At 40.9% G+C, this 26,618-nt stretch overlaps 1 protein-coding gene across 1 annotated transcript in view; it reads left to right on the top strand.

Annotated features, from left to right (window-relative positions):
* RND2 (Rho family GTPase 2) overlaps window positions 1-26,618 on the top strand; it is a 61,612-nt gene that overhangs the window by 9,948 nt on the left and 25,046 nt on the right. Inside the window, exon 2 of the mRNA XM_072111783.1 lies at window positions 3,962-4,049. Within this exon, the coding sequence (XP_071967884.1) occupies window positions 3,962-4,049 (88 nt within the window). The remainder of the gene's footprint in view (window positions 1-3,961; window positions 4,050-26,618) is intronic.

Genomic DNA, 26,618 nt, shown 5'->3' with positions numbered 1-26,618 from the left:
CAAAATTTGGGGGGACGTGCCATCGGACGATCCGACTGAGTGCGGGATTTAACTTTCAAATTGTGCTGCAAGACCAAGCACTTACATGCACCAGGAAGAAGAAGATGAACTCTGTCGGACCTGAGCGGGGAAGCGACACATGCAGGATATCGGGCGCACGATCTTAGTGAATCGCGGCGGAGTACATTATCGTCGGACAATGCACTTTCTGTGAATTCCTTTATCTCCAGTGCCCCTTTGTTTACATGGCTGCAGTGATGTGTTGGTATACCCCACATTACTGCTATATATACCTGTCATCAGAAATTGACCTAATAAACCACTACCAGTGTGTTTCCAAGCAGATGAACACCTTCCAGATTGTGTTTCTTTGATGACCAAGTGTGGTGTCCTCATCCAGAAAATCAACTTTGAAGTGAGTTGTGATTTGGTTGTATAAAGTCAAGGAGGCAGAGATTTAAACATTGAAATCAAACTCCCTCTTCTGCAGAAAGCACCTTCACTGTTATTGATGATCCTGCATCCAGAGACATCACTAACCAGATCTCCTGAAGTCTGATGCATGATGTCAATCACAGAGGAGAAGGCGTTCAGAGCCCCCACCTTGACTTCAGTGTTAAATTCTCCTCCTCTTTTACTTAATACAACCAATTTACATGTCACTTCAAAGTTGATTTTGTGGATGATGCCACCACACTGGACCATGAAAGAAACAAAAACTTGAAGGTGTTACGCTATATACTAGTAGTGGTTTATTACACTAATTTCTGATGACAGGTTCCCTTTAAGAGGCTGGAGATGGACAGCAGTGCCAATATGGAGTGTGCAATCACTTCGCCCAAGCCTAGTGGGGAGGACTGGAGCAGTGGTGCTGGAGTGATGGGAGATTACACAGGTGGCTTTAGCTTCTTTATGACATTTCCTCGCAATTTTTAACTCCTTTTAGGTCCAAACCTATACCTGAATACATCTTCCATTCCCATTTCCACATCTTTTTTTTTCTGATTCTATAGCTTTTAATCTTCCTGTATTCCTCTGTGTCAGAGGGACATATTGTAGCGAGCTCTACAAAGGCATAGAGTAAGCTTCCCTTGCATCCCATAAGAGTAGCCCGGCTTCATTTACATAACGTGTTATAAGGTGATAATTTCCTTTTCCATCTCCAGGGACCTTTTTATCATTCCAGGAGATGAATAGGGCTCTGGAAGAATTCTTGTGATTCATTTATCGTTGTCATCTCACATTTAAATGAGAGGGTCTGGCAGCCTGCGATGTGAAGGCACGGAGGAAATGCAGCTGTATAGGGGAAAACCAGGAGACAAAGAGCTGTCATAGCGGTGGCTCTGTACAAATGAGCTTAGGATTTGGTAAATGAGTCACGTCAGTCACTTCCTGACCCATTCTTACAATCTAATATCTCTACAGATGCAAATATACACACCCAAGCAATCATGGAATAGGAAGTTAGATAACAAAATACTCAGTGCTGGGACTTGTAGTACAGAACTATGGGGAAATCTCGGTTCTTATCATTTCTTATGATTGTGGGAAAGTCTGCCTTGAGCTTCTGTATTACACTTCTATGCAGCTGCTAATTATACTGTTGGTAGCACATAGGAGCTACAGATGTAGCAGAGCCAGCAGAGGTGCCATCTGGCACAGCTCAATGTGATGTGATGATGTGTTATCTCTAGTTTTACATATGACTGCAGGTAAATGCATCATCACATTCCAAAAACAATGAAGCAAAGCACAGATTTGAATAACATTCTCTGTATAGAGATCTCATGGAAGTGTAGCGTAATCACAATGTGTCATTAATGCTTCTTTTGCAAATTTTTCTTTTGAGTCACCTAATCTTAGTTGATTTGTAATGAGAAAAAAAATCTGGATCTGTTCAGAAACTGTCAGCAAGTAGACGGCTGTCAGTGATTGATCTTACTGAATACCCAAATGAACCAATTAGCAGGTCATATGGTATATTGAGTATTCATCAATGACATTGTGAATGAATGGGGGAAAAGTAGCTTATGATGGAGGGTGAGAAATGAATTGATAAGGTAGTAAAAACTTTGGTAAATCCTGACAGGACCCCTAGGAGAAACGGTTAGTGTCCTTACTGTCCTGTTCAGATAGAGACAGAGATACAGGGACAACTTTCTCTATACATATGGTCTACACTGAAGGATGTCAATCACTGTGTGTAGGCGGGGTTACCAGGACTCTCCTTGCCAATCACTATTGTTGGGTGGGATAATCAGCACTTTCCCTGCCAATCACTATTGTTGGGTGGGATAATCAGCACTCTCCCTGCCAATCACTATTGTTGGGTGGGATAATCAGCAGTCTCCCTGCCAATCACTATTGTTGGGTGGGATAATCAGCACTCTCCCTGCCAATCACTATTGTTGGGTGGGATAATCGTCGCTTTCCCTGCCAATGACTATAGATGGGGTAATCAGAACTATCCCTGTCAATTACTATAGATGGGGTAATCAGAACTATCCCTGTCAATTACTATAGATGGGGTAATCAGAACTATCCCTGTCAATTACTATAGATGGGGTAATCAGAACTATCCCTGTCAATTACTATAGATGGGGTAATCAGAACTATCCCTGTCAATTACTATAGATGGGGTAATCAGAACTATCCCTGTCAATCACTGTGGGTGGGCGGAATCAATGTCAATCAATGTGGATTATAAGCAATTTCTTACAATTTCTTAAAACTAAAGGTACATATAACAAGTATATCTTATTAATTGACACCAGCTTTCTGGCAGTTTCCTGTAGAACCAGAAATGTTGTACACATTACACAATAAAGCAAACAGAAAAACAGGTAACATATTACAAAGATGTTTAAATGATCCCTAATCTTATCCTGCATTAAAGAACCAGTTTTATATAAAGGTAAAATATTTTTTTTATACTACAAATCCTGAAGATTGAAAGAGCAAACATAGCAGTGTTTTGTAACCTTTAGTAACCAGGCAGATATTTGTTTTCATTAGTCAGTCTGTGTAATAGGTGGTAATTGACTAAGTAAATGGATGTCTTGGCTTCTTTGTTATATACGATACATCTGAGATTTCACAGCATCTGAATGGTCCTAGATTGTCAATACTGTAAATGGAGCGCTCACATAGGCCGTGCTCCGGGAGTGTCTGTGCGAGTGGAGAATTGCTTGTAATGCGCTTCCTTAACGTAATGGATGAATTGGTTCAATGTCTTAGCTGTACCTTTTAATATAAGAGTGCCTTGTGCCCTTAGATGCCAGGTACTTGGCCTCTAAAATGCAGAGATGCACTGCACAACTGAGACCTTACGTGTGCCAAACGTAATTTAGTTGGGCTCCGCTTTCAGTTCAGAGGTGCAATTTTAGGATCCAGGGCCGCAATGCAAAATCTGCTAGATGCCTTCTCCTATCCTGGATCATACTCAGGATTCATGACGTTGGACCCAAATAAGCAACAGATGTGGGTGCTTTTGCTACACTCTTATAGCAATCTCTCTACTACTAGGGAATAACTCTCTGATAGATAGGGGTGCCAGGGATGGGACTCGCAAGGATCTTGCAGTCTGCAGGCAACTCAGCTTTCCAAAGCTCTTAAATTTTATAACTAGTTTTTTGAGCAAAACCACTCAGATCAGGGTTTAAACAAGATATGTTTCTGCATCAGGGTAGCTAGAGCGTTATCAAGTTATGTTTGGTTCATAATGCTTAAAAAACAAATGGTAAATTTCCTTTAAGTGAATCTGTCATAAACATGGCAGATGTGAACTTTATAATCTGTTTTTATTTAAAAAGCAAAACCAACAAAAACCTGTTCCCAGCGTATGGAAAGTACCTGAAACACCATATAGAGCTATGGATATTCCCCTCTTACATCTATGGACGTCTTATATTTTCCTGTGTGTTGTATGTCCGAAGTAATAATTTTGTTCTCTCTATTTCAGAATTATGTCCCGACTGTTTTTGAGAACTACACGGCCAGCTTTGAGATAGACAAGCAGAGAATCGAGCTCAACATGTGGGACACGTCTGGTGAGTCTGTGCTGGTGCTTTATCGGCAGGCTGTCTGGGAGTTACACAGCGTGGCAGGTGTGCTGGGCTGGAGCCGGAAATAATGAGCATTTTATATGTTTTGTGGATTTCCCAGTGAAATAACTTTCATTTTATTTATCTTTTTTAAAAAGCCGGTGCACTTCAATGTAACATCTAGTAGGAAAGTAGACGGTAGAATTTATACACATACTTTATGGGGCACATTTACTAAGGGTTTTGCGCTGCACTTTTGTCGTACTGTGCACGTTTTTCATGGCTAAAATGGCTTGCAAAGGTGCTTAAAAAGTGTATGCACTGCAATTGTGGCTAGCCTTTTTTGACATGGCTGCGCTGGCTTCCATGCGACACAGATTAGGTGTCGTTCTGTTGGTCAATCCGACTGATTTGGATTGAGCGGCATTTCTAATTGTGTCGCACGCCCTATGCTAAAGGTGCAATACAAAAAAGATGATGAAGTCTGTCAGACCTGAGCGGGGAAGCAACAGATTCATGATTTCAGGCGCACAATCATAGTGAATTGCCGCACGCAGCATTATACACGGACAATGCACTTTCTGTGAATTCGAGCGGCATTGTAATGTAATGTTCCCCAATGTGTACGAACATAGCGTCACAACCACATCTGTGAATCTCGGGTTCCCTTCAAGGATCTTGATTCTACCAGCTCCTGGGTTATGTATAAACTAAGCATATGGCATAGTAAGAGATGAACCCTGCTACTTAGTCATGTCATTCATGTCATTCTAGCAAAAATTCTAAATTTATTTATGTGGAAATGGGCATGGCTGTGAGGTTAACCCTCTCTGGTTATGTGGGCACTGTCACGCCTGAGCAGGAGGCAATCAATGGTTAGTTTCCTGTCCATATGTTGAGCTGAGAGAGTATATAAGACTAGGGAGGAATAACCATGGTCTGAGGGAGTCGGTTTTGTAAGCATCAACATCTGGAAAAAGTGTATATAAAAAAAATATAGTAAAAATTTCCTTGAAGGGGTTGGCAACTTTACCTCATGTTTTTGCAATGTAAGTGTTGGAGAGGCAGGATATTAGGTATTTTACCAATACACATCTAGTAATAGTTCTGTTCTGCTTTCTTGATATGTAAAGTGAAGCCTCCTGTCTTTTACCTCATCAGCCAGACATTCCTATCCACAAAATGGCCGCAGATGGAGGGTCATGTGATCTCTATCTGTCCTTAAGCAATCGCCCTGCATGGACCTGAATTTTATATTCATGAATTGGCTGAGGTAAAAGACAGGAGGCTTCACTTTACATATCAAGAAAGCAGAGCAGAACTATTACTAGATGTATATTGGTAAATTACCTCCTATCCTCCCCCACACACATTACAAAAAAACATGGGGTAAAGTGGCCAACCCCTTTCAAATATATAGGGGGACACTTGTACACCAGTTTCCTGGCGTACAAGCCTTGAAATAATCACAATTACTTGCGCACAAGCTATAGACTACGCCTGTTCAGACACGGATTGCAGCACAATTTTACTACAAGCAGGGCCTTGGGTATAATTGTTTGGCAGTGCAGCTGGAGCCTCCTGATATAAAGGGCGTGGCAAGAGGGGCAGGGTTTACATAATACACTGGTGTATTTTGCTTTTAAAATACCATATATTTCGGACTATAAGGCGCACCATCAATAGATGCCTGCTTAAATGTCTAGGTTCATATAAAAGGCGCACCGTTTATAAGGCACACCTGATTATAAGGATGAATGACCAGCAGGTGGCAGACCTGTGCACAGTTCAATGTAGCTGTTGTCTGTAAGTACGGTTCATATATAAGGCGCACTGAACTATAAGGTGCACCTTTGATTTCTGAGAAAATCAAAGGATTTATTTTGCGCCTTTATAGTCCGAAAAATACGGTATGATAAATCCCCTACTAGAATCTATTGATTTTCAGTTTGTTCAAGACAAAAGCTGAGCCGTTTTTACTTTAATAAAGCTGAGCCTCCGTGTATGGGGTTGGTTGTTTTTTTGGAAGAAAGCGGCCATGCAGTAAACCCTTTTAAGGGCTGTTGCTATCTCCCTTTAGTGCTATGTTTGTGACTACCATTACTCTGCATTTTACTCGATGGGAGTATTTCCCATTCTTCCCGCACGCGGGGCGATGATTTATATATGCACAGACATGAGGGACATGTGAATAAGGAAATATTTTATCTACTGCCTTTATCACATTGCCCGGTTACTAATACACATGCAGTCAGTATATCAAATATATAAAGGGAATTGAAAAGTTTGCCCATTAATAAATCAAGCGTCGCAGCCCGGGCAGATCTGGACGTAGCAGGCCCCTCCCACTTGCCAACTACACTTGTTATATAGGCGCATTAATCACTTTTAATGCTTGAGAGTTGAACCAGGGATTATATATCCAGTTATTGGCATTTGAAGCTGTCGTACTGCGTAGTAATAAATGTGTTTTATACCAAAAGCAACGTGGGGATAATACCCTGTTAGTTTAATGTCAGAAGAAGCTATCATTATACACTTTTATTACCTCCTTCATCTTGCCACGTAGTCTTTTACTTGAATTACAATTTTTTTTTTTTTAAACATTTTCTAATATGCGTATAAATGGCATGTGTTACGCTACCAGGAGTTGCTCTTTTTCTGGTGGAAGTAATTGCAGTTCCTTGCGGCAAAAAGCTTTAACACCAGTGTTTCGGGGAGTTCCCATGATGCAAAGCGGCTGCCTATGAGAAACTCGCTGTACACGTGTGGTGACATTTCTATGTGCATTGGAACGTGCACTGATAAGGAGATCTTCTGCACAACATATGTTTTGCTTTGAGGGAATTTACGCTATTTTACCTATTTTACATAGCAGTCTGATACAACAGAACTATCTGATACAGCATCTAGGGTTATCGCCTTAGCAACTCCTGCTTTACCTTTACCTATTACCTGCTGCAATAGGGGGCGCCATAATACAGTAACAATGTCCTGTGGAAAGAAGGGTAATGTGGAGGCGATATTTCGTCACACATGTCCCTTCTAACTTTTAGGTCTCTGACCACATAAAAATGGCTGACAGGGTCACATGACACTTACATGACCTTAGGAACCGGAAAATCCTGGTTTGTAGAGAGGTGCGAAGTTGGCTTTTGAAACTTGATGGGTGTTTATTCATACCAATAATCAACCTTGCAAGAGGTTATTTTGTTTCACACATTTTTTTGGAAATAATAATGACCAAAAGTGGTCATACATACACCCTTCCCTGGTTTCCCATTCTCACAGCGTGCCATCAAAATCAACTATGGATAAACCAGGGGCACTTAATGTGGTAATCTTCTTATATGTGTTATTCCTTCTTAAATCAACTTTTAAAATTCTACCAATGAGCTTCTGGGGCTCTGGGGGTGTTACTAGAACCTCTCTGTGCTGCAGATTCACAGTAACTGCTGAGGCCAGGATACTCTGCCACTAGTTAGGTTCATAACATAAGTATATTTTATGGTTTTACCTTCTCCCTGTCCAGGGGTTCACTATTGTTTTCAGAAAATCCCTTTAATACTCTTCTTTAAGGGATGCATTGCCGTTACAAATGCTGCCTGTTCTTCTTTCTTTCTCTTTTTTTGGCTTTCTTTCTTTTTCTTTTTTTAATTTTTTAGGATATTTGACATTCAGTTTCAGAAATATTTAGTATAGACTACAGTACTTATCCTGACATTAGTAGTGAAAAGAACTGGTTGTGATTTAATTAGTTTGGGACATTGTACCATCCCTATATTATTCTAAATTTCTTATGAATTGACAACTGGGCGTCATCTGTTGGGGGCGTGTCACATGGATTCTCATGAAAGCTCCGCCCCTGCACTAGACCTAACACCGCTGAATATTTTTGCCTGGAGTCCTCCCTTTAAAATTTTTTCCAATTTTTTTTTATCCATCGTCTGAAAACATATATTTTAACTACCGCAAGCCACCGGAATGAGACGCTAAACATTTTAACATAAAACGGTAACATAGCTCATGCGTGAAGAATCAGGATACAAACAGACATCCTTTGTGGGATAATATAAACCAGATGTACACTTTGGGCTGAAAATTATTTTTATTATTATTTTTTTTTTTTATGTAACTGTTTTTTGCTATGAGCCATAACTCTAAACAAAGGGTAAAGAAATACAATCTCTTATTAATTCACATTACGACTGAAAACGTTCCAATTCCAGATATTGGCTTTTACGACTCTTCTTATGAACCAAAGGCAGCTGTAAAATATCTACTGTAACATTGTAGTCATACTGGGCTAATTGAATGCAGGGACGGAAAAAATTCTGCTTTTCATTTAGCTTTCTTATAAAGCTACGTCCCGTTCCCCATCACAACTTTCGTAGACCGCAGATGACTCGTAATTGTGATTGTAGGCAGGTAACATGTGGAATGGACTGTAATTGTACTTTTACAGCCCAGTCCAGACTGTCTCACATTGATTGATATGGATCTAGAGGGTCATGAGAGTCGAATTGCTCAATGTTACTTCCTTCTGGTTTGAGTTGTGAAAACTTAATATGATTGAGTCACATTCCAGTAGAAGTCTGAGTAAATATCACACCTTTTCTGCGGCCAAGCGAGGTTCTTATTATACAACCTGTGCAATGGCCGAGGCCATGGGCCAATGTTCCCGTCAACGCAACACCTGGAAGTGACTGCGCTGCGGCCACATTGGTCTGAACATGTTGTGATTTATTTTTGGTGCACACAGTGTTATTTTGCTCAACCTTCTGGTTGTAGGTGTTTTGTAGTTTGAGGTTTGGTGTACGTTCCGGCCATGGGGCCATCACCTGTAGGGGTGGCCTTAGGGTGGATGGTGCCCTGTTAATAACCTCCTTTTTAGGCCCCCTGTCCATTGTAAGTAAAGCACCATATGTAAAGGTCTAGCTTATTAGGGTTGTCTAGAATTTATGATGCCGTTCCTCTGGATAGGCCATCAATATCTCCCAAGCCATAACTGTAGCCTTGGTGAGGATTCTCTTCCACAGGGAGTTACAGACCACATGTTGAATATGCTATCAATCATATTTCAAGACCACCCCTTAAACAGATTGTCCAACAAGTAGGTGTGAGTTAGAGAAAATGGGCATGACTTTGTTAAAGGGAATTTGGTTTAAACATAGGTGGTATAAATTAAGATTCCACAAATTAAAAATTAATAAGAGTAATCATTCACCGTCAGGTGCTATGATAACTGGGCACATTTTTACTCTATCTTGGCAAAGTTTGCCCCCTCTCAGTATGAGGCTTCATGCGCACAAACACGTTCTATGTGCTAGCCATTGTTTCAGTGGCTAGCACAGGCCCCCATCTATTTCAATGGGTTCATAGACACGGCCATGGTGTGAGCCTAAAACCAGAGCCAAAAATTATAGAGCAGGTCTGGGCAGTCTTATTCTATTGTGATTGATGCTTTAAGAAGAGCCCCTTTGTACTGTAGCTTCACAGGCTATTACATTGTTCCGAAACGATCCAAGGGAGCAAAGGGAGGAGACGGTGTAACAGCCTATTAAGTTGCAGTACAGAGGGGCTCTGGTAACATCCCCTTGAGTGTTTCTGGACATAATTTTAAAAGGAAGAATGCTGTAGATGATAAATATAAGAAGATTACCAGAGTCCTTATGCCGGAATCTATGAGCAAGTGTCCCCGAATTATCATTCTTGGTACATTTTTGTTAAATGCCATATAGCTACCAGTCCCTAGTCTCATTTTGAAGTAGTTTTGCAGTCGCCCAATTGCCTTATATATAATGCCCAATATACTAGGTGTTTATGCTGCATCATATAGAATCATTAACATACTGTAGATAAGAAGCTTTCTTTCTGTTGTAAACTACTCCCAGGTCATGATGTGAGTTGTAGTGTTCCTGCAGTTAGAGCCCATAGCTCTAGCAGACCAAATAGTCCTGGATTTTACTATTCGCTAGTTGTAGTCTCTTCATTCTGAAAGCCATATAATTACAGGCAAATTAAGAAACTATTAAGTTGTAGCCCTGGCAGACTAAATACCTGAATATATTCTGCATTAAACTTCTCCTTGCTTGGAAAATATTATAGGAAGGTAATGAGGGGATTTCTCTTCACCAGGCTGCTCGCTAACTGCTAATGATCGCGCCTTTATGGCTGCAGTTATCTGTACAATGCGGCGTTAATCGCTCTGCAGTGCTCAGGCGTCGGGTCGCCTCGCACGATGATGGGAAGGAGTTTTGGGGGTCAGAATAAGTGAATGTAAATATTCTTTCTAATTTGGAAATGCAGTGGATAAAAGTACACAGTAAACAAACAAAAGAATGTAAAGAACCCATTAAAGAAGGACTAATAAAGAATAAGCTATGTAGTGCAACAAGTCTGGCAGAACAAGCTCAAGATGGTCCTGCATATTGATGGAAGCCCTTCTTTTAGCTAAAAATAGTTTCCCTTACATTCTCACAAAATTGACTTTGTTATCCTTCCAGGCATCAGAGGGGGCGCGTGCTGCTTGTCCTAACTACTCCCCCATGCCTTATGCATCTTCTTCGCATTCAGCACGTAATGTCATGTGACTAGTGGGATGTCATCTAAGGTTCTTTAATCCAGTTACATTTTCAATGTTTACCCCATGTTTATATCTGATCACATGAAATCAGAGGATGCCTCCATGAACTTCTACTTCTCCCCATCCTCCAAGGAGGTATACTGTGATTGCATGGCAGCTTCTCTTTAAGGGATGATCTGATATGTATGATGAACTTCCATACCCTACTGTCAGAATTCAAATTCTAAGTTTCATTGTCAGTGATTTTGGCCGATTCAGTAGTTCCCTTTCCCTTATATCATATTATACATGTAGCCAGATGATCGATTTTATATGACCCATGAAATTCCATCATAATGTTAATAGCGCCCGGTGTCCTGCGGAGCCGTTGAAGGCTCGAGAACCTCTCATGTCAACCTCTGAATAGGCGCCTCATGCGCAGTCATGAAAGAAGTGTTTTTATTTCCTTTCTTTTCTTCAAGTGTAGATTACGTTGATTCTTGTAATTTTTTTGTAAAATAAAATGGTACTTTGCTCAGATCTCTCCAACAATATTGCAAAGCCCTTAAAGACCTCCGACTGATAATGATTGCACAGACTGAACAGATTTCTTACTCTACTAATGTCTCGCTAATATATTATTCAAGGGCTCGTAATTACCACCTGCGTTAATTGATTATCGGCTCAATAGCCTTCTGTCTTTGTATTCTGCTTATTGATCTTTAAGTAACATTAACTACAGTTTCTGGGGTTTATTTTTTTAACTCCTTCCCCGCTGCGAGACGCAATACGACTCTGCCATACATGACATGTTGTGATTGCTGTCATCGCTGATTAGCTATTGCTAGTAATAATGAGAACGTTGTGACCCGGCTCTTTTGCACTGCCTGCTCACTGTTATTTGCTGATTTTAGGTAAATATTAGGAATTCGACTTCCCTGTTTAAAGGTTGGTGCTCAGCTGTGACCTGAGGACAAGAAGCAGCAGTGATTTCATTCTGATTGCACAGGGACATCATTGGTTCTGTCAGACCATCATATTTTGGGCTAAACATTAATCATCATGGTGAACATTAGGTGCCGCTACACATAGGAGACAACTATCACATTAGAAATTTCCCCTGCAAGCCCCAACACTAAGGATATGTTGGATAATGGGTGGCCTTATGAGAGGCAGCTTCCATAGAGAGAAATCGGCACAAAAATTGGTCTTAATTTAAACAGTGTTGAACTGGGCTTACTTTGGCCTATCAGATAAAATAATTCTGGGGGAGCCTCCTTCATCATCCCCTGGGACAGTGGTGAACCTTTTAGAGATTGAGTGCCCAAACTACACCCAAAATGCCAATTTAAAATGGCTTATTGCTCCCTGCTCTGTTACAGGTTTCAAACGTATTGGCGTCCTGAGGACACCAATACAGTAGAAAGGAGATATTCGGATTATCATTGTAGCTTCCCTTTAAGGTCCACTTAACAGCATGAATCAAAGGCCCGGAGAAGGGCCTCCAATGATAATCCGGCTCTGTCCACACCTCCTTGCTCCTCTTGCACTTGAAGTCACTTTAAAATAGCGCTAAACGTGGCACGTCCTGGGCTGCCTGTGACTGCAGGAGGATGTCTTGAGAACTGAATGGCTGGGTAATGGCCTGGGTGCCCACAGAGAGGGCTCTGAGTGCCACCTCTGGCACCCATGCCATAGGTTCACCACCACTGCCCCAGGAAATAGACCCTACCGGACTCCAAATTAGGTTGGCTTCAGCACTATTAATGGGATCCAGTATTAGGTTAGAGGATCCCACGGTTTTCTGGTGGACCAGTCCAACTTACACATTACACATAACAACCTCATATAGACATACAAATTACATGTCAAACCCTTAAGGCACAAAAATACTCACAATTCTCGAAAAACAATTTTAGCCTGTACATGTTTGTGCTCTTGAAGAGCACATGGTTTGGTTTAGTTTAAGTATCATTATGCTGTACATGGAAGTGGGTGGACTGGAATGAGGAGGATCGGATGTGAGGTCTCGGCAACAAGGAGCCCAAGAAGAAATAAAAACTGAAGTGTAGGTTCCAGTAATGAGATGGTGGGAAAGGACAGGTCATGGGTGCTCACTTCGTACAACTCTTATATTGCACCATGTAGTATTGAGTTCCTCAGAAGATGGATGCAGGATGCTTGGTGTTGTCTAACAGCGTAGTCCCGTGGTTAGGAGTTCAGGGTAGATGCAAGGAACTCCAATGCTGTTTTATTGTGTAGAAAAGCAATGCATCTTTTGTGTTCTTACAGAAGTCTTTATCAGGTGACAATAAAAACAATTAAAAACTATAGTGGTTTACCAGAGATCATATACGTACTCGGCAGTAAGTCCCACTCTTAGGTTGCAGTGGTAACAAAGCCTCTCACTTAATACCTAATGTTTGCAGTGAGTAAGGAGTTTTGTTATTAGGCTTGTCACACCTTGGCTGTGCAGAGCTTATCAAGTACAAGGAAAAGTCTAATCAATTATTCAGCATGAGGCTTTTTTATTCATTGCGCAAAATTGTGATGCCAGTATATGTGATATTGCAATATCTGGTCTGTAAAGAGTGGGGATGGAGGGTTATGTATGGAATAGTTTCCTCCTTCGAAGTGGTGGAAGAGTATTGAGAGTTTGATACTTTGTGCAGCCCAGTGTGTATGACCACCATGAATCTGCTGGATTGTTGGCTTTCCAGTATCCTGTTTACAAGGGTCAATATTTGCAAATGAACATTCATGCAAACCTATGCCAAAGGGCCATTAGCAAACTTGGCCCCTTGCTTTGCCTATTACAGAACCTTATATTGAGCATCTCCTTGGTATTGTTGGCTTGTAGCGAGTTCCCCATAACAATGAAAGCCATGTTGCAGAGAGGTGAGGATTTTCCCAGGCCACCCCTTGTCTACAAGAAGCCAGATCTCTCTCCATTCTGCTGTGTAAGGTTCTTTAACTTGGCTTTTTAACATTTGTTTTCACCCTCTTCTATTGACAACCCTGCTGGGGACAATGGTTCACTCAGAGCTCTATCATTCTCATGCTAATTTCATGGCTTTTCCCCAGAAGCCTTTGCTGAACTTTGCAGTAGACAATTCTCCGTCCCTTTTTGTCAGGGGAGCTGGAAGCAAAATAGTTGTGTTTATCAGAGCAAGACAACGACCCAAATATGCCGTGAATAAGGGATTCTGGGTGATGGCTCTGATTATTGAGTTACTTGGCTCGTATACTTCATGTCGCCCAAGGATTTCTCTTCACTTCTTCTTTCTCAGGCTGTTTATTTTAACATCTCTTATGCCAAGGACAAGTATTAACATACAAATGCCGGATGTAGATCTTCTATTTCGATTTGATACACCGTGAACTAATAACTAAGTTCCTCTCACTTATTGCCTGTGTTTTATTGTCCAGACCTAAAATATTAGATGGTCCCAACCAGTAAAGTGTATTAATGTTTCTTCAAGGGGGTTACATAAATAACAAGTCCCAAATGTAATGTTTTTTTTTGGAGAATTTGTAGTAGCCCTACTCTACACTACAAGGTCTACAGTGATATTCGTGACTGATGGGGACCAGTGTATGTTTTAAATGTACAGGAAAGAAAACGGATAGGAACCACAGAATAGGTAGGAATAGGCTAAGGATATTGATATCCATATCAGATAGGGGCATTCTGGAAGCCTATCAGGAAACGGTAGCTGAGCGCCTATGAATGATAGAATTGGACATCAATATTATGTAGTCATACACTTGAGATGGAAGTTGGCCAACCCCACCATTTGTTAAAACCATTGACCATGTAAACTTTATGGGGGTGTCCTGCAAAAGCAGAATAATGGAGAGTCTGAAAGCGGGTTCAAGTTACATTAAATGGGTTTTGAGGGATTAAAAGAAAAGGCTACCCTAAAAGTGCAGTTATTCTATAATAATCACTTACACAACTGTTGCTCTCATGAAACTGCCTGACTAGCAATTTTATTGCAATCAATATGTATGTCCTTCAAAGCATTTTTATCTATTGTGTTTGTTCCAAAATACATTTTTCTGTTCTGACACGAACTCCATGTCAACCGTGCAAGTGTTCATCCACAGCCCACAGCTACCTGAATAGTAACATCAGTGACGTAACTTGAAGCTGAAGGGCCCCAGTGCAAAGTCTGTGCCAGGCCCCCGTCTATAATGTATGTTTTATAGTACTAGTCTTCTCATATGGGAAAGTGACACCTTATGGGCCCCTAAACCTCTGGGCCCGGAGCGATCGTACCTTCTGCATCCCCTCAAGTTACGCCCCTGTATATGCTCTAGTATAAGCCGAGACCCTTCATTTTATCACAAACTGGCAAAACCTATTGTCTCGAGTATAAGCCTAGGGTGGGAAGTACATTGGTCACAGCCTCCCCTGCCCCTTAGTATAAAACAAAAAACTCCCTACTCACCTTTCCGATGCCCCCTGCAGGTCCTCTTCTGTATTCGGCCCCGTCCTCTGGTCCCCGCGCGGTGTATTGATAATTGTTAATTGAGCCTCCTAAATATAATCAGTGCAGAGAATGTACATAATATGATATTACATTATATTACATCTGTTTTAACTATTACTCAAATCACAGACAACATAAAATACGGACTTGCATCAGTCGAACAGTCAGCTTTGCCTGATGTAATCATTTCTGTGTGAGTATAGATCCTTTGTGTGCTGTAATTATTCATAGATGCTGAAAATGTTTCTATTGTTTAACTTCTCTCAGTAGAAATCATTACATATTAGAAGTTGCACGACAATTAAAGTATAACTAAACTTTTGACAGGATTTCATAAACGTTCAGAGCAGATAATGATAATGAACTTGTAATTTTCTTTTTTAATTTTTTTTTTAGGAAAATATTTCATTTACTTACCATTTTTGCTTGTATATGACCACTTTTTGTCAGAATAACTAGTTTTCAACAGCATTTAAATAGTGAAGTTGGCTTTTCAATACTGCTGACAATTTATACTGTATATGCATACAGTAGCAAACATGTGGCCAAATTACAAATGTGTATACCACATAGGATGAGTAATGAAAGATTTTTTTTAAAGACTTTTAAGAAATTCTAATTGGGTCAATGGTTGTTTCTGTATTTTTGGAAGAAACGTATACAGAAAAATATACACAAAAAAGTTAATTGAGCATGAAAACTCCATTAATTGACAATGCTTTAGGCAAGGTGAGAAGGGGGAGAGATCACCTCCCCTTCGGACTTTTCTTTCGTCATAAGAGGAAGGTTGGCTTTGGGCAGAGGGTATTAGGTTTCTGTGGAAGTTGACTAGACGTGAGAATGAGAAGAAAAATGCATTTACGCAACACTTTCTTAGTAAATAAGAAAAAAGAGGGGAGGTGACAGGTGAAGATGAATGTGAAAAGTCTGCGGAAAAACATTTTAGGGCTAATTGTCCCCTTCGGAGGTGACTGTACGTAGCTTTATACAGTAACTGGTGGATTCCAGTTTTTCGACTTGTTTTTAGATTGGCTTCAAGCTAAACTACGTGTTCTCATGGTTCTTGAAGTACGTAGTAATTACCACTTTGTTCATGTGCAGACAATAGGTATTAGAGTCCTACAGTTTCCCGTCATCATTTAGTAATTTTCTAGGTGCTGTTTTTCACTCTCCCCCTATGATTATGGCCATCCGGCATTGAAGAACAGGTGGCTAAATAGCATAGATAATCTTCACCTGTCTAGTGATCTTGTTGTCATTTATTTTATATTGACACATTTCAACTTTAATTATTTCTTAAGTTAATTGAAAACAGTTCATAAAGTCTTGTACATTACAATTAGTAGGAAAGGTGTAGCAGGGAGGACATTTTTGTCAGCAGAATGATCGCTCTATCTCCGCTTTACCCAGCCTTGTTCCCCTGTTGGCCGGGGATGGACAAACCACTTTTGATACCAGAATCCCGTTAAACCAGTCTATAGGTCAATTTGATTTTTTACATTGTTATTCCTTGACAACTTGAAGTCCGAGATGTAGAGCTTTAGGTTACAGGGATGCTACGGTACATCCATTTGCCATTGGACATCTAAGTCAGGTGCCACAAAAACTCACTGGGAGACATTCATCAGTTTTCTATCGTACAAGCATTGAAATAATTGCAGAATGCCAGGAATTGTGTTTATTTTCCCCGTTACGCTACCCTCTACAGGTGTGGTGGGGGGTTGTGCCCAGCGACTGAGTGGACTTAACTATAGCCTGCCCAATTCAGGCTTCAATGGGCACAGGTTATAGAGCTATTCTACACCAGACAGGCCTGGGGGTAGAGTTCCTCTTTAAAGAAAAACTTTCTTCTCCAGGGAACTGTAGACTATTATACATGTTATTCTTTCCATATTGGTATTGACAGAAATGTCTCCTCCACTATTTGTTTATGGAAAGTCTAAGTAAAGTGACTTCCAAATGTTGACAGTGTGAGTGCCGGCTTGTGTCTCCTGTGGTGTTTGCAGGGGTGTATTATGACTGCCATGGGCCAGGGGCTGTATGAATATTGTAGCCTCTAAAAGTCTGGAACTCACTTCCTGCACTTGGTACTAGAATCAAGCTTCTTGGGGAATGGAGGATGGGTCCCTCCTGCTTGCTTTCAATATCCGGTTTCAGGACCTTTGGATGACCTTCAAAGGTCCTGAAATGGCTTTTCTATACATTGTATATTGAGAGCAGTAACAGATGTATGAGGATTTCATGGGTGAAGGTCTTTCTCGGTATAAAGTTTGGGAGGTTTGATGGGCTCCCAAGAATGGTTGGGTAACAGGCTACTGCCCGAAACGCCTATATTATAATGTGATATTGGCTGTTTTCTCCAAATCATAGATGGTGATGGTAGAACATTATCTATAAGGGGAGGCTTGATGTAAATGTTTATACCAGTATAAGAAGAAGGTTATGACCAGTCTCTCCCATCTTTCTCGTCTTCCCATAAACATGTTTATTTGGCTCAGATGAATTTGGGAAGAACCTCTCTGGTGATGGCAACATCGGGGTGAATTTTCTACTGCTGTGTAAACCCAGTTGAAAATGATAGATTGAACACTTCTGCCATGCCATGGAAGACATTTTCAATGTTACCAATCCTTATTTTGTCAGAGACATCTGCCGTTGGCAGTGGTAGAAATTCTGTCCAAGTATTTAACCATATATACGGGCGGTTCAGTCAAGCAGAACATTTCTATGATCAATGGTTTCCTGCTTCTTGGGATTTATTTGCTGCTGGACGAATGGAAATACATTTAAAGGGATGATCAGCTAACAAAGTTTTCTTATCCATCACTAATAGATGTAAATTAATGTGACAACCCCCCCCCCCCTCCCCCCCATCTGAAGCTAAAAACAAAGGTCTGAAACAAGACAGAAGACATTTGTTTACAATGGTAGTAGGAAACACATGCAAGCACAGGGCATCATGGTACAATCCAGCTAGACAATCTCCCCCAGTCACGCACTGTCATATATAATTCAGACTGCGATAGTGTTGTGTATCTGCACACTGCTCTTCTTGTGTTGCCCGTGAAAGAGTCAGTGTTAGGATTCAGCTGCTGTGTCTGCTACATCGGGGCAGAAGGAACGTCAGTGGTGTCTAGTGACTAGTAATCTACAGAAATGCTACGTCTGTGCCATCTAACACCTCACGCACAACCGAATTTGTAAACTAAAGAGGTCACATTTGCACTGTTCGGTTATTTCTACTTCATCGATAAATGTTGATTAATCTGGGAGTCTTGTCCAGGAGCAAAAATTTACCAAATTTGTGTTTTATTCCATCTAAGTATACAGGCAGTCCCCAATTTAAGAACACTTGACTTATAGATGACTCCTAGTTAACCTGTGGATACTGGTAATTTAATTAACTTTAGCCCTAGACTGCAATAATCACCCATAAGAGTTATTAAAGTGCTTGCAATGTGGGTATATTGTTTATCCTTGCTCTTATTTTGTCTGGTGTTACACATAGAAAATATACTGACAAATTTAACTTAAGAAAAAAATCTACAGAACCTTCTTGTAAGTAATGACATGTAAAGCTGTCAATCTATCTGAATGCAAGGAAAAAAATAAATAAAATGAAAAAAAAAAAAAAAAAACAACTTGTTTTGAAAAGCAATTCAAGCGCATCCTGGATGTATTACCCCCAAATGCAGATTTGTTTAGAACTAAACACTTGCTTTCAGGTACTAAAAATATGTGTTTAGACTTTAACTGTTACTGTTATCGGGCATTCGTTCCTGAACACATGTATTTCGGTCTAACCACATCTGCATTTGGGAGTAACTCCTACCAGGGCACTAGAATTGCATCCAGAAACGCAATTTAAGTGCAACATGTGAACACACCCTTAAAGGACACCTGTCATCAGGTCTCTGCCACTTGCCCTGTCACTACTACCTGTTGGAGCAGCTCACAAGGATCCCATCCCAGCCTTTATCTAGTTATTTCATACATTATTCATTGTAAAATCATCTATTCTTTATCATGTAAATGAGGCTGGTCACATGGGCAGAGGCAGTGATGTCACCCCTGTTACCCCTCCCCTCTCCTCCCCCTGCTCATGTCTATGTGTAATGTATAGTAAAGCATGGCTAGTGTGTGTATGTCATCTGCTGACATGCTGCATCCTCCTAATACACAGAGACACAGACATGAGCTACACATGAATCTGACATGTTCTGCTGTAACATGGCTGCAGCCTGGAGCTGCTGTATCTCTCCTAAACACACACACACATGCACACACAGGCTGCAGGGGGCGTGGCCACCAGCACCAGGAAGCACATCATTATACAGCCTCACATCATTATACAGGCTGTCAGTCAAGCACTGGGGGTGTGGCTGTGCCTCCCACTCATGAATAGAGTGGACAGCTTGAATATGCTAATGCTTCATTGGACATTTCACAGGTCATTTGCATACAGCTTTAGGACCTCATTGCTCAGGTTTACAGGCATGTAGAGGGACAATGAAGGGATAGAGGCAATGCTCTCTAATGGCAGTTTATGAAAATATATTTAGTTTAGGGGGGTTATTTTGCATGACGGGTTCTCTTTAATATTCTCTAAAAACTGGGCAAAAATTGGAGCTTCCATATGGTATGGAAGGTTTGCAACTGATCTACATAAGAAGGAACTGTATTGTGCTTCTGATCTGATAAAAAAAGGGAACCTGTCAGCAGAAATTAATCGAATAAACTACTACCCGTCTGTTGTCAAACAGCTTAACACCTTCTTTCAGGACCCAGTTTTGTGGCATCATTCAGAAAATCAACTTTGAAGTAAGATGTAAATTGGCTGTATAAAACCAAGAAGGCGGAGATTTTAACACTGAAGTCAAGCTCTCTCTTCCTCAGAAAGCCCCTGCACTGTAATTGATGGTCCTGCATCCACAGACCTCAATAACCATGCTGAAGATCAATGCATGATATCAACCACAGAGGAGAAGGCGTTCAGAAATCCCCACCCTGACTTCAGTGTTAAACTTTCCACCTCCTTGACTTTATACAACCAATTTACAGCTCACTTGAAAGTTGATTTTAAGGTTGAAAACACACTGGACCATGAAAGAAACAAAAACTAGAAGGTGTTTGACAACATACTGGTAGTGATTTATTAGGCCAATTGCTTATGACAGGTTCCCTTTAGAGCCCCTTGAAGGCATATGCGTATCTTAGAGATCCACTGAAAACTGTCCTAAATGCAGAGCTGAAAGTTTTTGCAGAAGAAAACTCTAGAGGACTTATTGGGGCTCATTTATGAAGGGTCGCGTGCTCAATTTTGTCGGATTGCGCACCGTTTTCGAGGCTAAAACGGCTTGCACCGGTATTTAATAAGTGTGTGCGCTGCGATGAGACACAAATAAGGGGGCGTGCCGTCGGAAAGTCCGACTGATTCGGACTGAGCGCGGGACTTAACTTTTAAATTGTGTCGCAGGCCCAAGCACTTACGTGCACCACTAAAAATATGGTGAACTCTGTCAGACCTGAGCGGGGAAGCGACACATGCAGGATATTGGGCGCACAATCGTAGTGAATCACCGCACGGTGCGTCAGTCGGACAGGGACTTTCTGTGAACTCCGGTGACCCTGTAAGTAAATGTGTCCCATTGTGACCTTGTGTCCTTTCCTCCTTTCCAATATACTTGGTGTAATATTGTCTTTCACTGTTTGGTTTAGTGTGTGGTTACCCTCTTCAAATATTACCAGGGGTCCCATTTAAGTGGAAACAACCAAATTAATTTAGTTGTAGGTCAAATTTTATCATTAAGGCAAGGCATTGCTTCGTACTTTACAAAACTCGACTGATGAACGTATCTGACAGTGAAGAAGGCCTCAACCTTGGTTTGACAAGAGACTGTTCAACACGGTGTCTCACTTTATGACATGTTGTAGTTTAATCAATGCAAGAGCTAATTAATTGATAATTTTTCACCATTATGGTCTGAATCTCCACCGCTCATAACACCATGTATATTAACATCTCCGAAGAACAGATGACACGGGTCATGTGCATCTGTTGAGGTTGTCTCCACCGGGTCACAAACCACTAGAACAGCTGCATGAGACCCAGTCATTGTTAGACAACGCTAGCATCCCACGCTTCACATTAACTGTAATAAAGCTAATTATCTATCTGCAGCTGTAAATTCCCATCCTTACGCTGACCCCTATAGACGCGATGACTGTCCTACAGGCCTCACAGGGCTGACACATGTTTGATAGTCGCAGATTTTTCCCACCGTAGAAAAAATCGGCAGGGGATGTATATCAATTATAATGTGTCACAATAGAAAAGCAATTCATTTAGTTAATATAAAAATGGAAATTAAGCTTATTGGTAATGATAATATATATAACCATCAATACATCATTTATGGTTTTCACATTGTTTTCAAATGACAAACCCCTTGGCTATTTCATTTAATAGAAATAAGGCATTAGTGATAGGAACATGGGCCATTAATTCTTCAAAAGTGGTTCCCAGTGTGTTATCGGGCACAAGTGCTGGAGGATTAATGGTAATAACAATTCACTTTCTGTAACAATAAAGTAATTTGTAAAAATATTAACCTCTCAATGCGACCCTGAGTGGTAAGTTTCTTCTGACACTTGAATGGAGGTAATGAAGAGGACAACCCAAGGTCTCTTGGAGTGTATTTACTCATATAACTTTAATTTTCTAGTTCTTGCCCTGAAGGTAAGAACTTGCCAGGAATTCTAGGTCATTTTTATTTTTCAGTAGAAGGTCAAATATCTACATATGCTTCAAATCTTCAATATAATCTTCATGGTCTTGAAAGGGGAGTCTGCAGTCTATTTATTGGATAACAATTGACTTAGACTTTCTTGCACTGTTGGTTTATGTTCTTCTGAGACTACTTGTTGTATAACTTGAAGGTCCTGAGCAGAACTGTAGAACATGCAAGGACTGACTATACAAAAGGTCCTATTTATATCACTAGCTCCAGAGGTCTCCATGAATAGCAAAACCCCATCACCCATATTGCTATGACCTGAATGTATTTAATGTATTAAGTAAGGCCTGTAAATCCTTGTGCATGATTCTAAACCTGTAGGTAACTGGGGCTGAAGATAACCAAGGTTTCCTACCAATATCATTGTAGTTTGCAGAAGAAGAAGAAATGGTGTCCCAAAGATTACTATAGGCTATTATTATTATCCATGATTGTTACCCCTTCTGTTTGTTACATGTACCATACTCGAACAGATATTCTAAAGTTGGGTAGCTAGGTAGATATTTCCACATAAAATAGGGGACAGTGTGGAGAGAGAGATAATCGGTTTGGACCTAGTGATCTGAGGAGTCCAAAATACTCGACAAGTTATGACCTACACAATGGCAATGGGTAGGTGTAGCTTTTCTTCTTGTTATACATTTTTAACCAAATTACTCTTAATTTGAGTTTTTCAGATATCATAAATTTAGGTAGATATTGCCTCAAAGGCACCTAGGCACTTTGTCCTCTTCATTGTTACATTTCCTGTACCCAATAAAGAGGACAAATTGCCTTGGAGCTTTTGAGGCACTGGCACATGTAATAAACAGAAGTGGTAACAATGTTGGATAACAGATATTCAAAATTTAGGTAGCGATTTCCTCCAAAAGTCTTAGGGAATCTGTCCTCCTCATTGTTTTATGTCCAACAAACTCAACGAAGAGGACAAATTTCTTAGGAGTTTTTGAGGCAATATCTACCTAAATGTATGATATCTGAAATACCCAAGAGTAATTTGGTTAAAACTGTATTGCAAGACGGAAAACAACACCCATCCATTGTCTAGGTCATCACATTTCCAGTATTTTGTACTCCACAGATCACTAGATCTAAACCAATTTATCTCTCTACACTATCTCTTATTTTAGGTGGAAATATCTTCTAGACAGTGATGAGCGTCTGAGGTAAAACGGTTCTAGTTGCCCATGGGAACCAATCAGAGCTCAGCTTTAAATTCAAACAGCTGTGGGAAAATGAAAGCTGAGCTCTGATTTGTTGCCATAGGAAACTAGAACAGTTTTATCCCAGTCACTTCTGATAAATCTTTCCCCTATGACCTTCCCAGCAGTGGCAGAGAGTCTTTGTTTCTTTAATTCTTGTTACCATCATACCTAGAACAAAAAAAGATTTGCATGACCTAGTTAATGATATATTCCTCTACAGCGGCCATTTTGGTATTAGCCGGGGGTCAAGCACTGTCCAGCTAATGTCATGACTCAATCTTCATCTTCATCTTCTCCTGTCAGCTTCTCCTTGACATTTAATGAGAGGCAAATCTGTCCTTCACTCTTGTCCTATATTTTTGCTCTAGCACCTGTTTATCTTATGTTTTGGCTTGCCCGTCAGGGCAATAAGTATAAACAAGGCCTCTGAGAAGAAATGGCTTATGATTAATTAACCTTTTCGGAGAATTTCCTGGTAAAATTAATTATGGCCAATGGCATTGCAGTATTCTATCTCCTTGTCACGCCCCCCTGTATGCTGATGACTTTGTATTTCATATATGCGGCTGAGCGCTAATAAACGGGGGGGGGGGGAGGGGATTCTACATTTACTAAGAGACTGTTGTGTCTTAGTTTTGTGCTCTTGTCCCGGTATCGGGAGCCATGAAAGTGTTAATTAGAAAGTCGCCTTTACAACTGAAGTAAGGACTGTTTTCAGTCCTAGATAAAAATCTCTATCAACCTAAATATTACTTTTTGGTGTGTTTTTTTTTTTTTTTTTTTTTTTTTTTTTTGTATTTATAGTGACTTTTTTATAGATTTTTGAGGGAAGCCCCATTCTATAATTACATTGATATTTTGTTCTTTCATATTTCATTCTACGCACCACAGATAGGCATCTGCTTGTATTCCCCCAAGGCCATGTGGAAAACGCACTGGCAATATGTCGCTGTGTTTTGCGGAAAACTTCAATATGTTCATTACAGCTTACTGATGCGTTTCCCTTGGTTGTCATGGACATTGTCCGTGCCAGGCCACGATGCCAAAATGATTCCTTCAGTTGTGTGCCCCAGAGGTGTGTGGCACATGATACAATAGATGCTTAGGTCAGGTGAGGGTTCATAATCTTACATAATAAGTTCTGTTTCCAAACCCTGGAACGGATACAGTATATACAATGCTGGTCCATAGCACAGCAGTTACATATTGACATTGCAAGGAGTAAGTCCTCTCCGGCAGCCGGCTTTAGCATGCTGTATGCATAGGGATTTTAAATTGCTAAGGTTCTGCAGTCGTATTATGTAAGGAGTCAACTGAAATGTAAAACAAACAGCAGGGGCGCATTTATATGTTGGCGTCAAGCCGAGAGCATCCACAGCGTAACTGGAGAGAGGCTGATAACCTGAAGCTAGAAAATAGTCTCCAAATTCTGAGATACAGGTTGTAAATTATTCCCTACTTAAAGTGAACCCATCACCATGAAAAGTCAGTCTGCGGGCGACATGTTATAGAGCAGGAGCAGCTGAGCAGATTGTACCTAGTGTCCTATCTGCAGGCAGCATGTTATAGAGCAGGAGGTGCTGAGCAGATTGTACATAGTGTCCTTAACTGCAGAAAGCATGTTATAGAGCAGGAGGAGCTGATAAACCAATGTGTCTATGACACTGAGACCCCGGAAGTTTGAGACGGAAATCCTAAAACAAACAAACTGTGGAAAAGCCTCAGGCGGCGGGCGGTATACATGCCTCACTTCATATATCACTGCTGTTCACTTTCCTTGTAAGAATATAGTTGAAAGGGTTTTTCCACATTTGAACATTTGTCTTGTATCCAAAGGTAACTCGACAGGTGTCGCTGGAGGCCCAAATGATCATGCCAATGGGTGCTCACACAGGATCAAAGTAGCAGTACATACTCCATTCTTTCCTACAAGACTGAGGGAGAGCTGTACTTGGTTACTGTGTTTCCCCAAAAATAAGACGGTGTCTTTTATTAATTTTGCTCCTAAAGAGGCACTGGTTGTACAGGGGTACCAATTCCTCCATGTACTGGGTGTATAGGGGTACTACTGCTTCCCAGTACTTGGTGTATAGGGGTACCACTGCCTCCCTGTCCTGGGTGTATTGGGTTACTAATGCCTCCCTGTACTGGGCATATATGGGTTACTAATGCCTCCCTGTACTGGGCATATATGGGTACTAATGCCTCCCTGTACTGGGCGTATACGGGTACTAATACTCCTATAGACCCAGTACAGGGATGTAGTTCTGTCTCCCTGTACTGAGTCACTAGGTGTATAGGGGTATTACTGTCTCCCTATACTGGGTGTATAGGAGTACTACTGCCTCCCTGTACTGGGTGTATACGAGTACTACTGCCTCCCTGTACTGGCTGTATACAAGTACTACTGTCTCCCTGTACTGGCTGTATACAAGTACTACTGTCTCCCTGTACTGGCTGTATACAAGTACTACTGTCTCCCTGTACTGGCTGTATACAAGTACTACTGTCTCCCTGTACTGGCTGTATACAAGTACTACTGTCTCCCTGTACTGGCTGTATACAAGTACTACTGTCTCCCTGTACTGGCTGTATACAAGTACTACTGTCTTCCCTGTACTGGCTGTATACAAGTACTACTGTCTTCCCTGTACTGGCTGTATACAAGTACTACTGTCTCCCTGTACTGGGTGTATAGGAGTATTTCTGTCTCCCTGTACTGAGTCACTAGGTGTATAAGGGTATTACTGTCTCCCTATACTGGGTGTATAGGAGTACTGCTGCCTCCCTGTACTGGGTGTATACGAGTACTACTGTCTCCCTGTACTGGCTGTATATAAGTACTACTGTCTCCCTGTACTGGCTGTATACAAGTACTACTGTCTCCCTGTACTGGCTGTATACAAGTACTACTGTCTCCCTGTACTGGGTGTATAAGGGGTTCTTCTACCTCCCTGTACTGAGTGTATACAAGTACTACTGTCTCCCTGTACTGGGTGTATAAGGGGTTCTTCTACCTCCCTGTACTGGGTGTATAGGGGTACTACTGGCTACCTGTACAGAGTGTATTGGGTTACTGGCTCCCTGCACTGGATATGAAATAATTATTATAGCCAGTCTTGGTGGGGTTGAATTGTCATTTACTTTGCATTCCTGTGTCAGTCTGGTAGAAGAGGAGTTAATGAATTTTTCCAGAAGCTGCAGGGTTTTCACACTCCTCATGCTGTCACATTCTGCATTGTAACTAATTATCCTCCAACAACTACAAGCGGCAGTGTAATGGGGGATAAGAAGGCTCTACTGTAGTCAAATAATGCACCTAGATATGTCCCATAGCGAGAATTGGTATAACGGTAAATCTAGATATACAGTTGATATAGTAGAATCCATAAGGTTGCGCACTTTGCCGTATTTGTGATTTACTGATGGCGGTTCTGTTTTCATCTAATTTGGCATAAATTATAATATTAAATATAGGCAGAGACCCAGTGCAGGAGTTGTACCCATGTATT

The sequence above is a fragment of the Engystomops pustulosus genome, chromosome 6 (assembly GCF_040894005.1).
Source record: "Engystomops pustulosus chromosome 6, aEngPut4.maternal, whole genome shotgun sequence".
Lineage (NCBI taxonomy): Eukaryota > Metazoa > Chordata > Amphibia > Anura > Leptodactylidae > Engystomops > Engystomops pustulosus.
The sequence above is the reverse complement of the archived record's forward strand: the minus strand, read 5'-3'. Positions and strand labels throughout refer to the sequence as shown.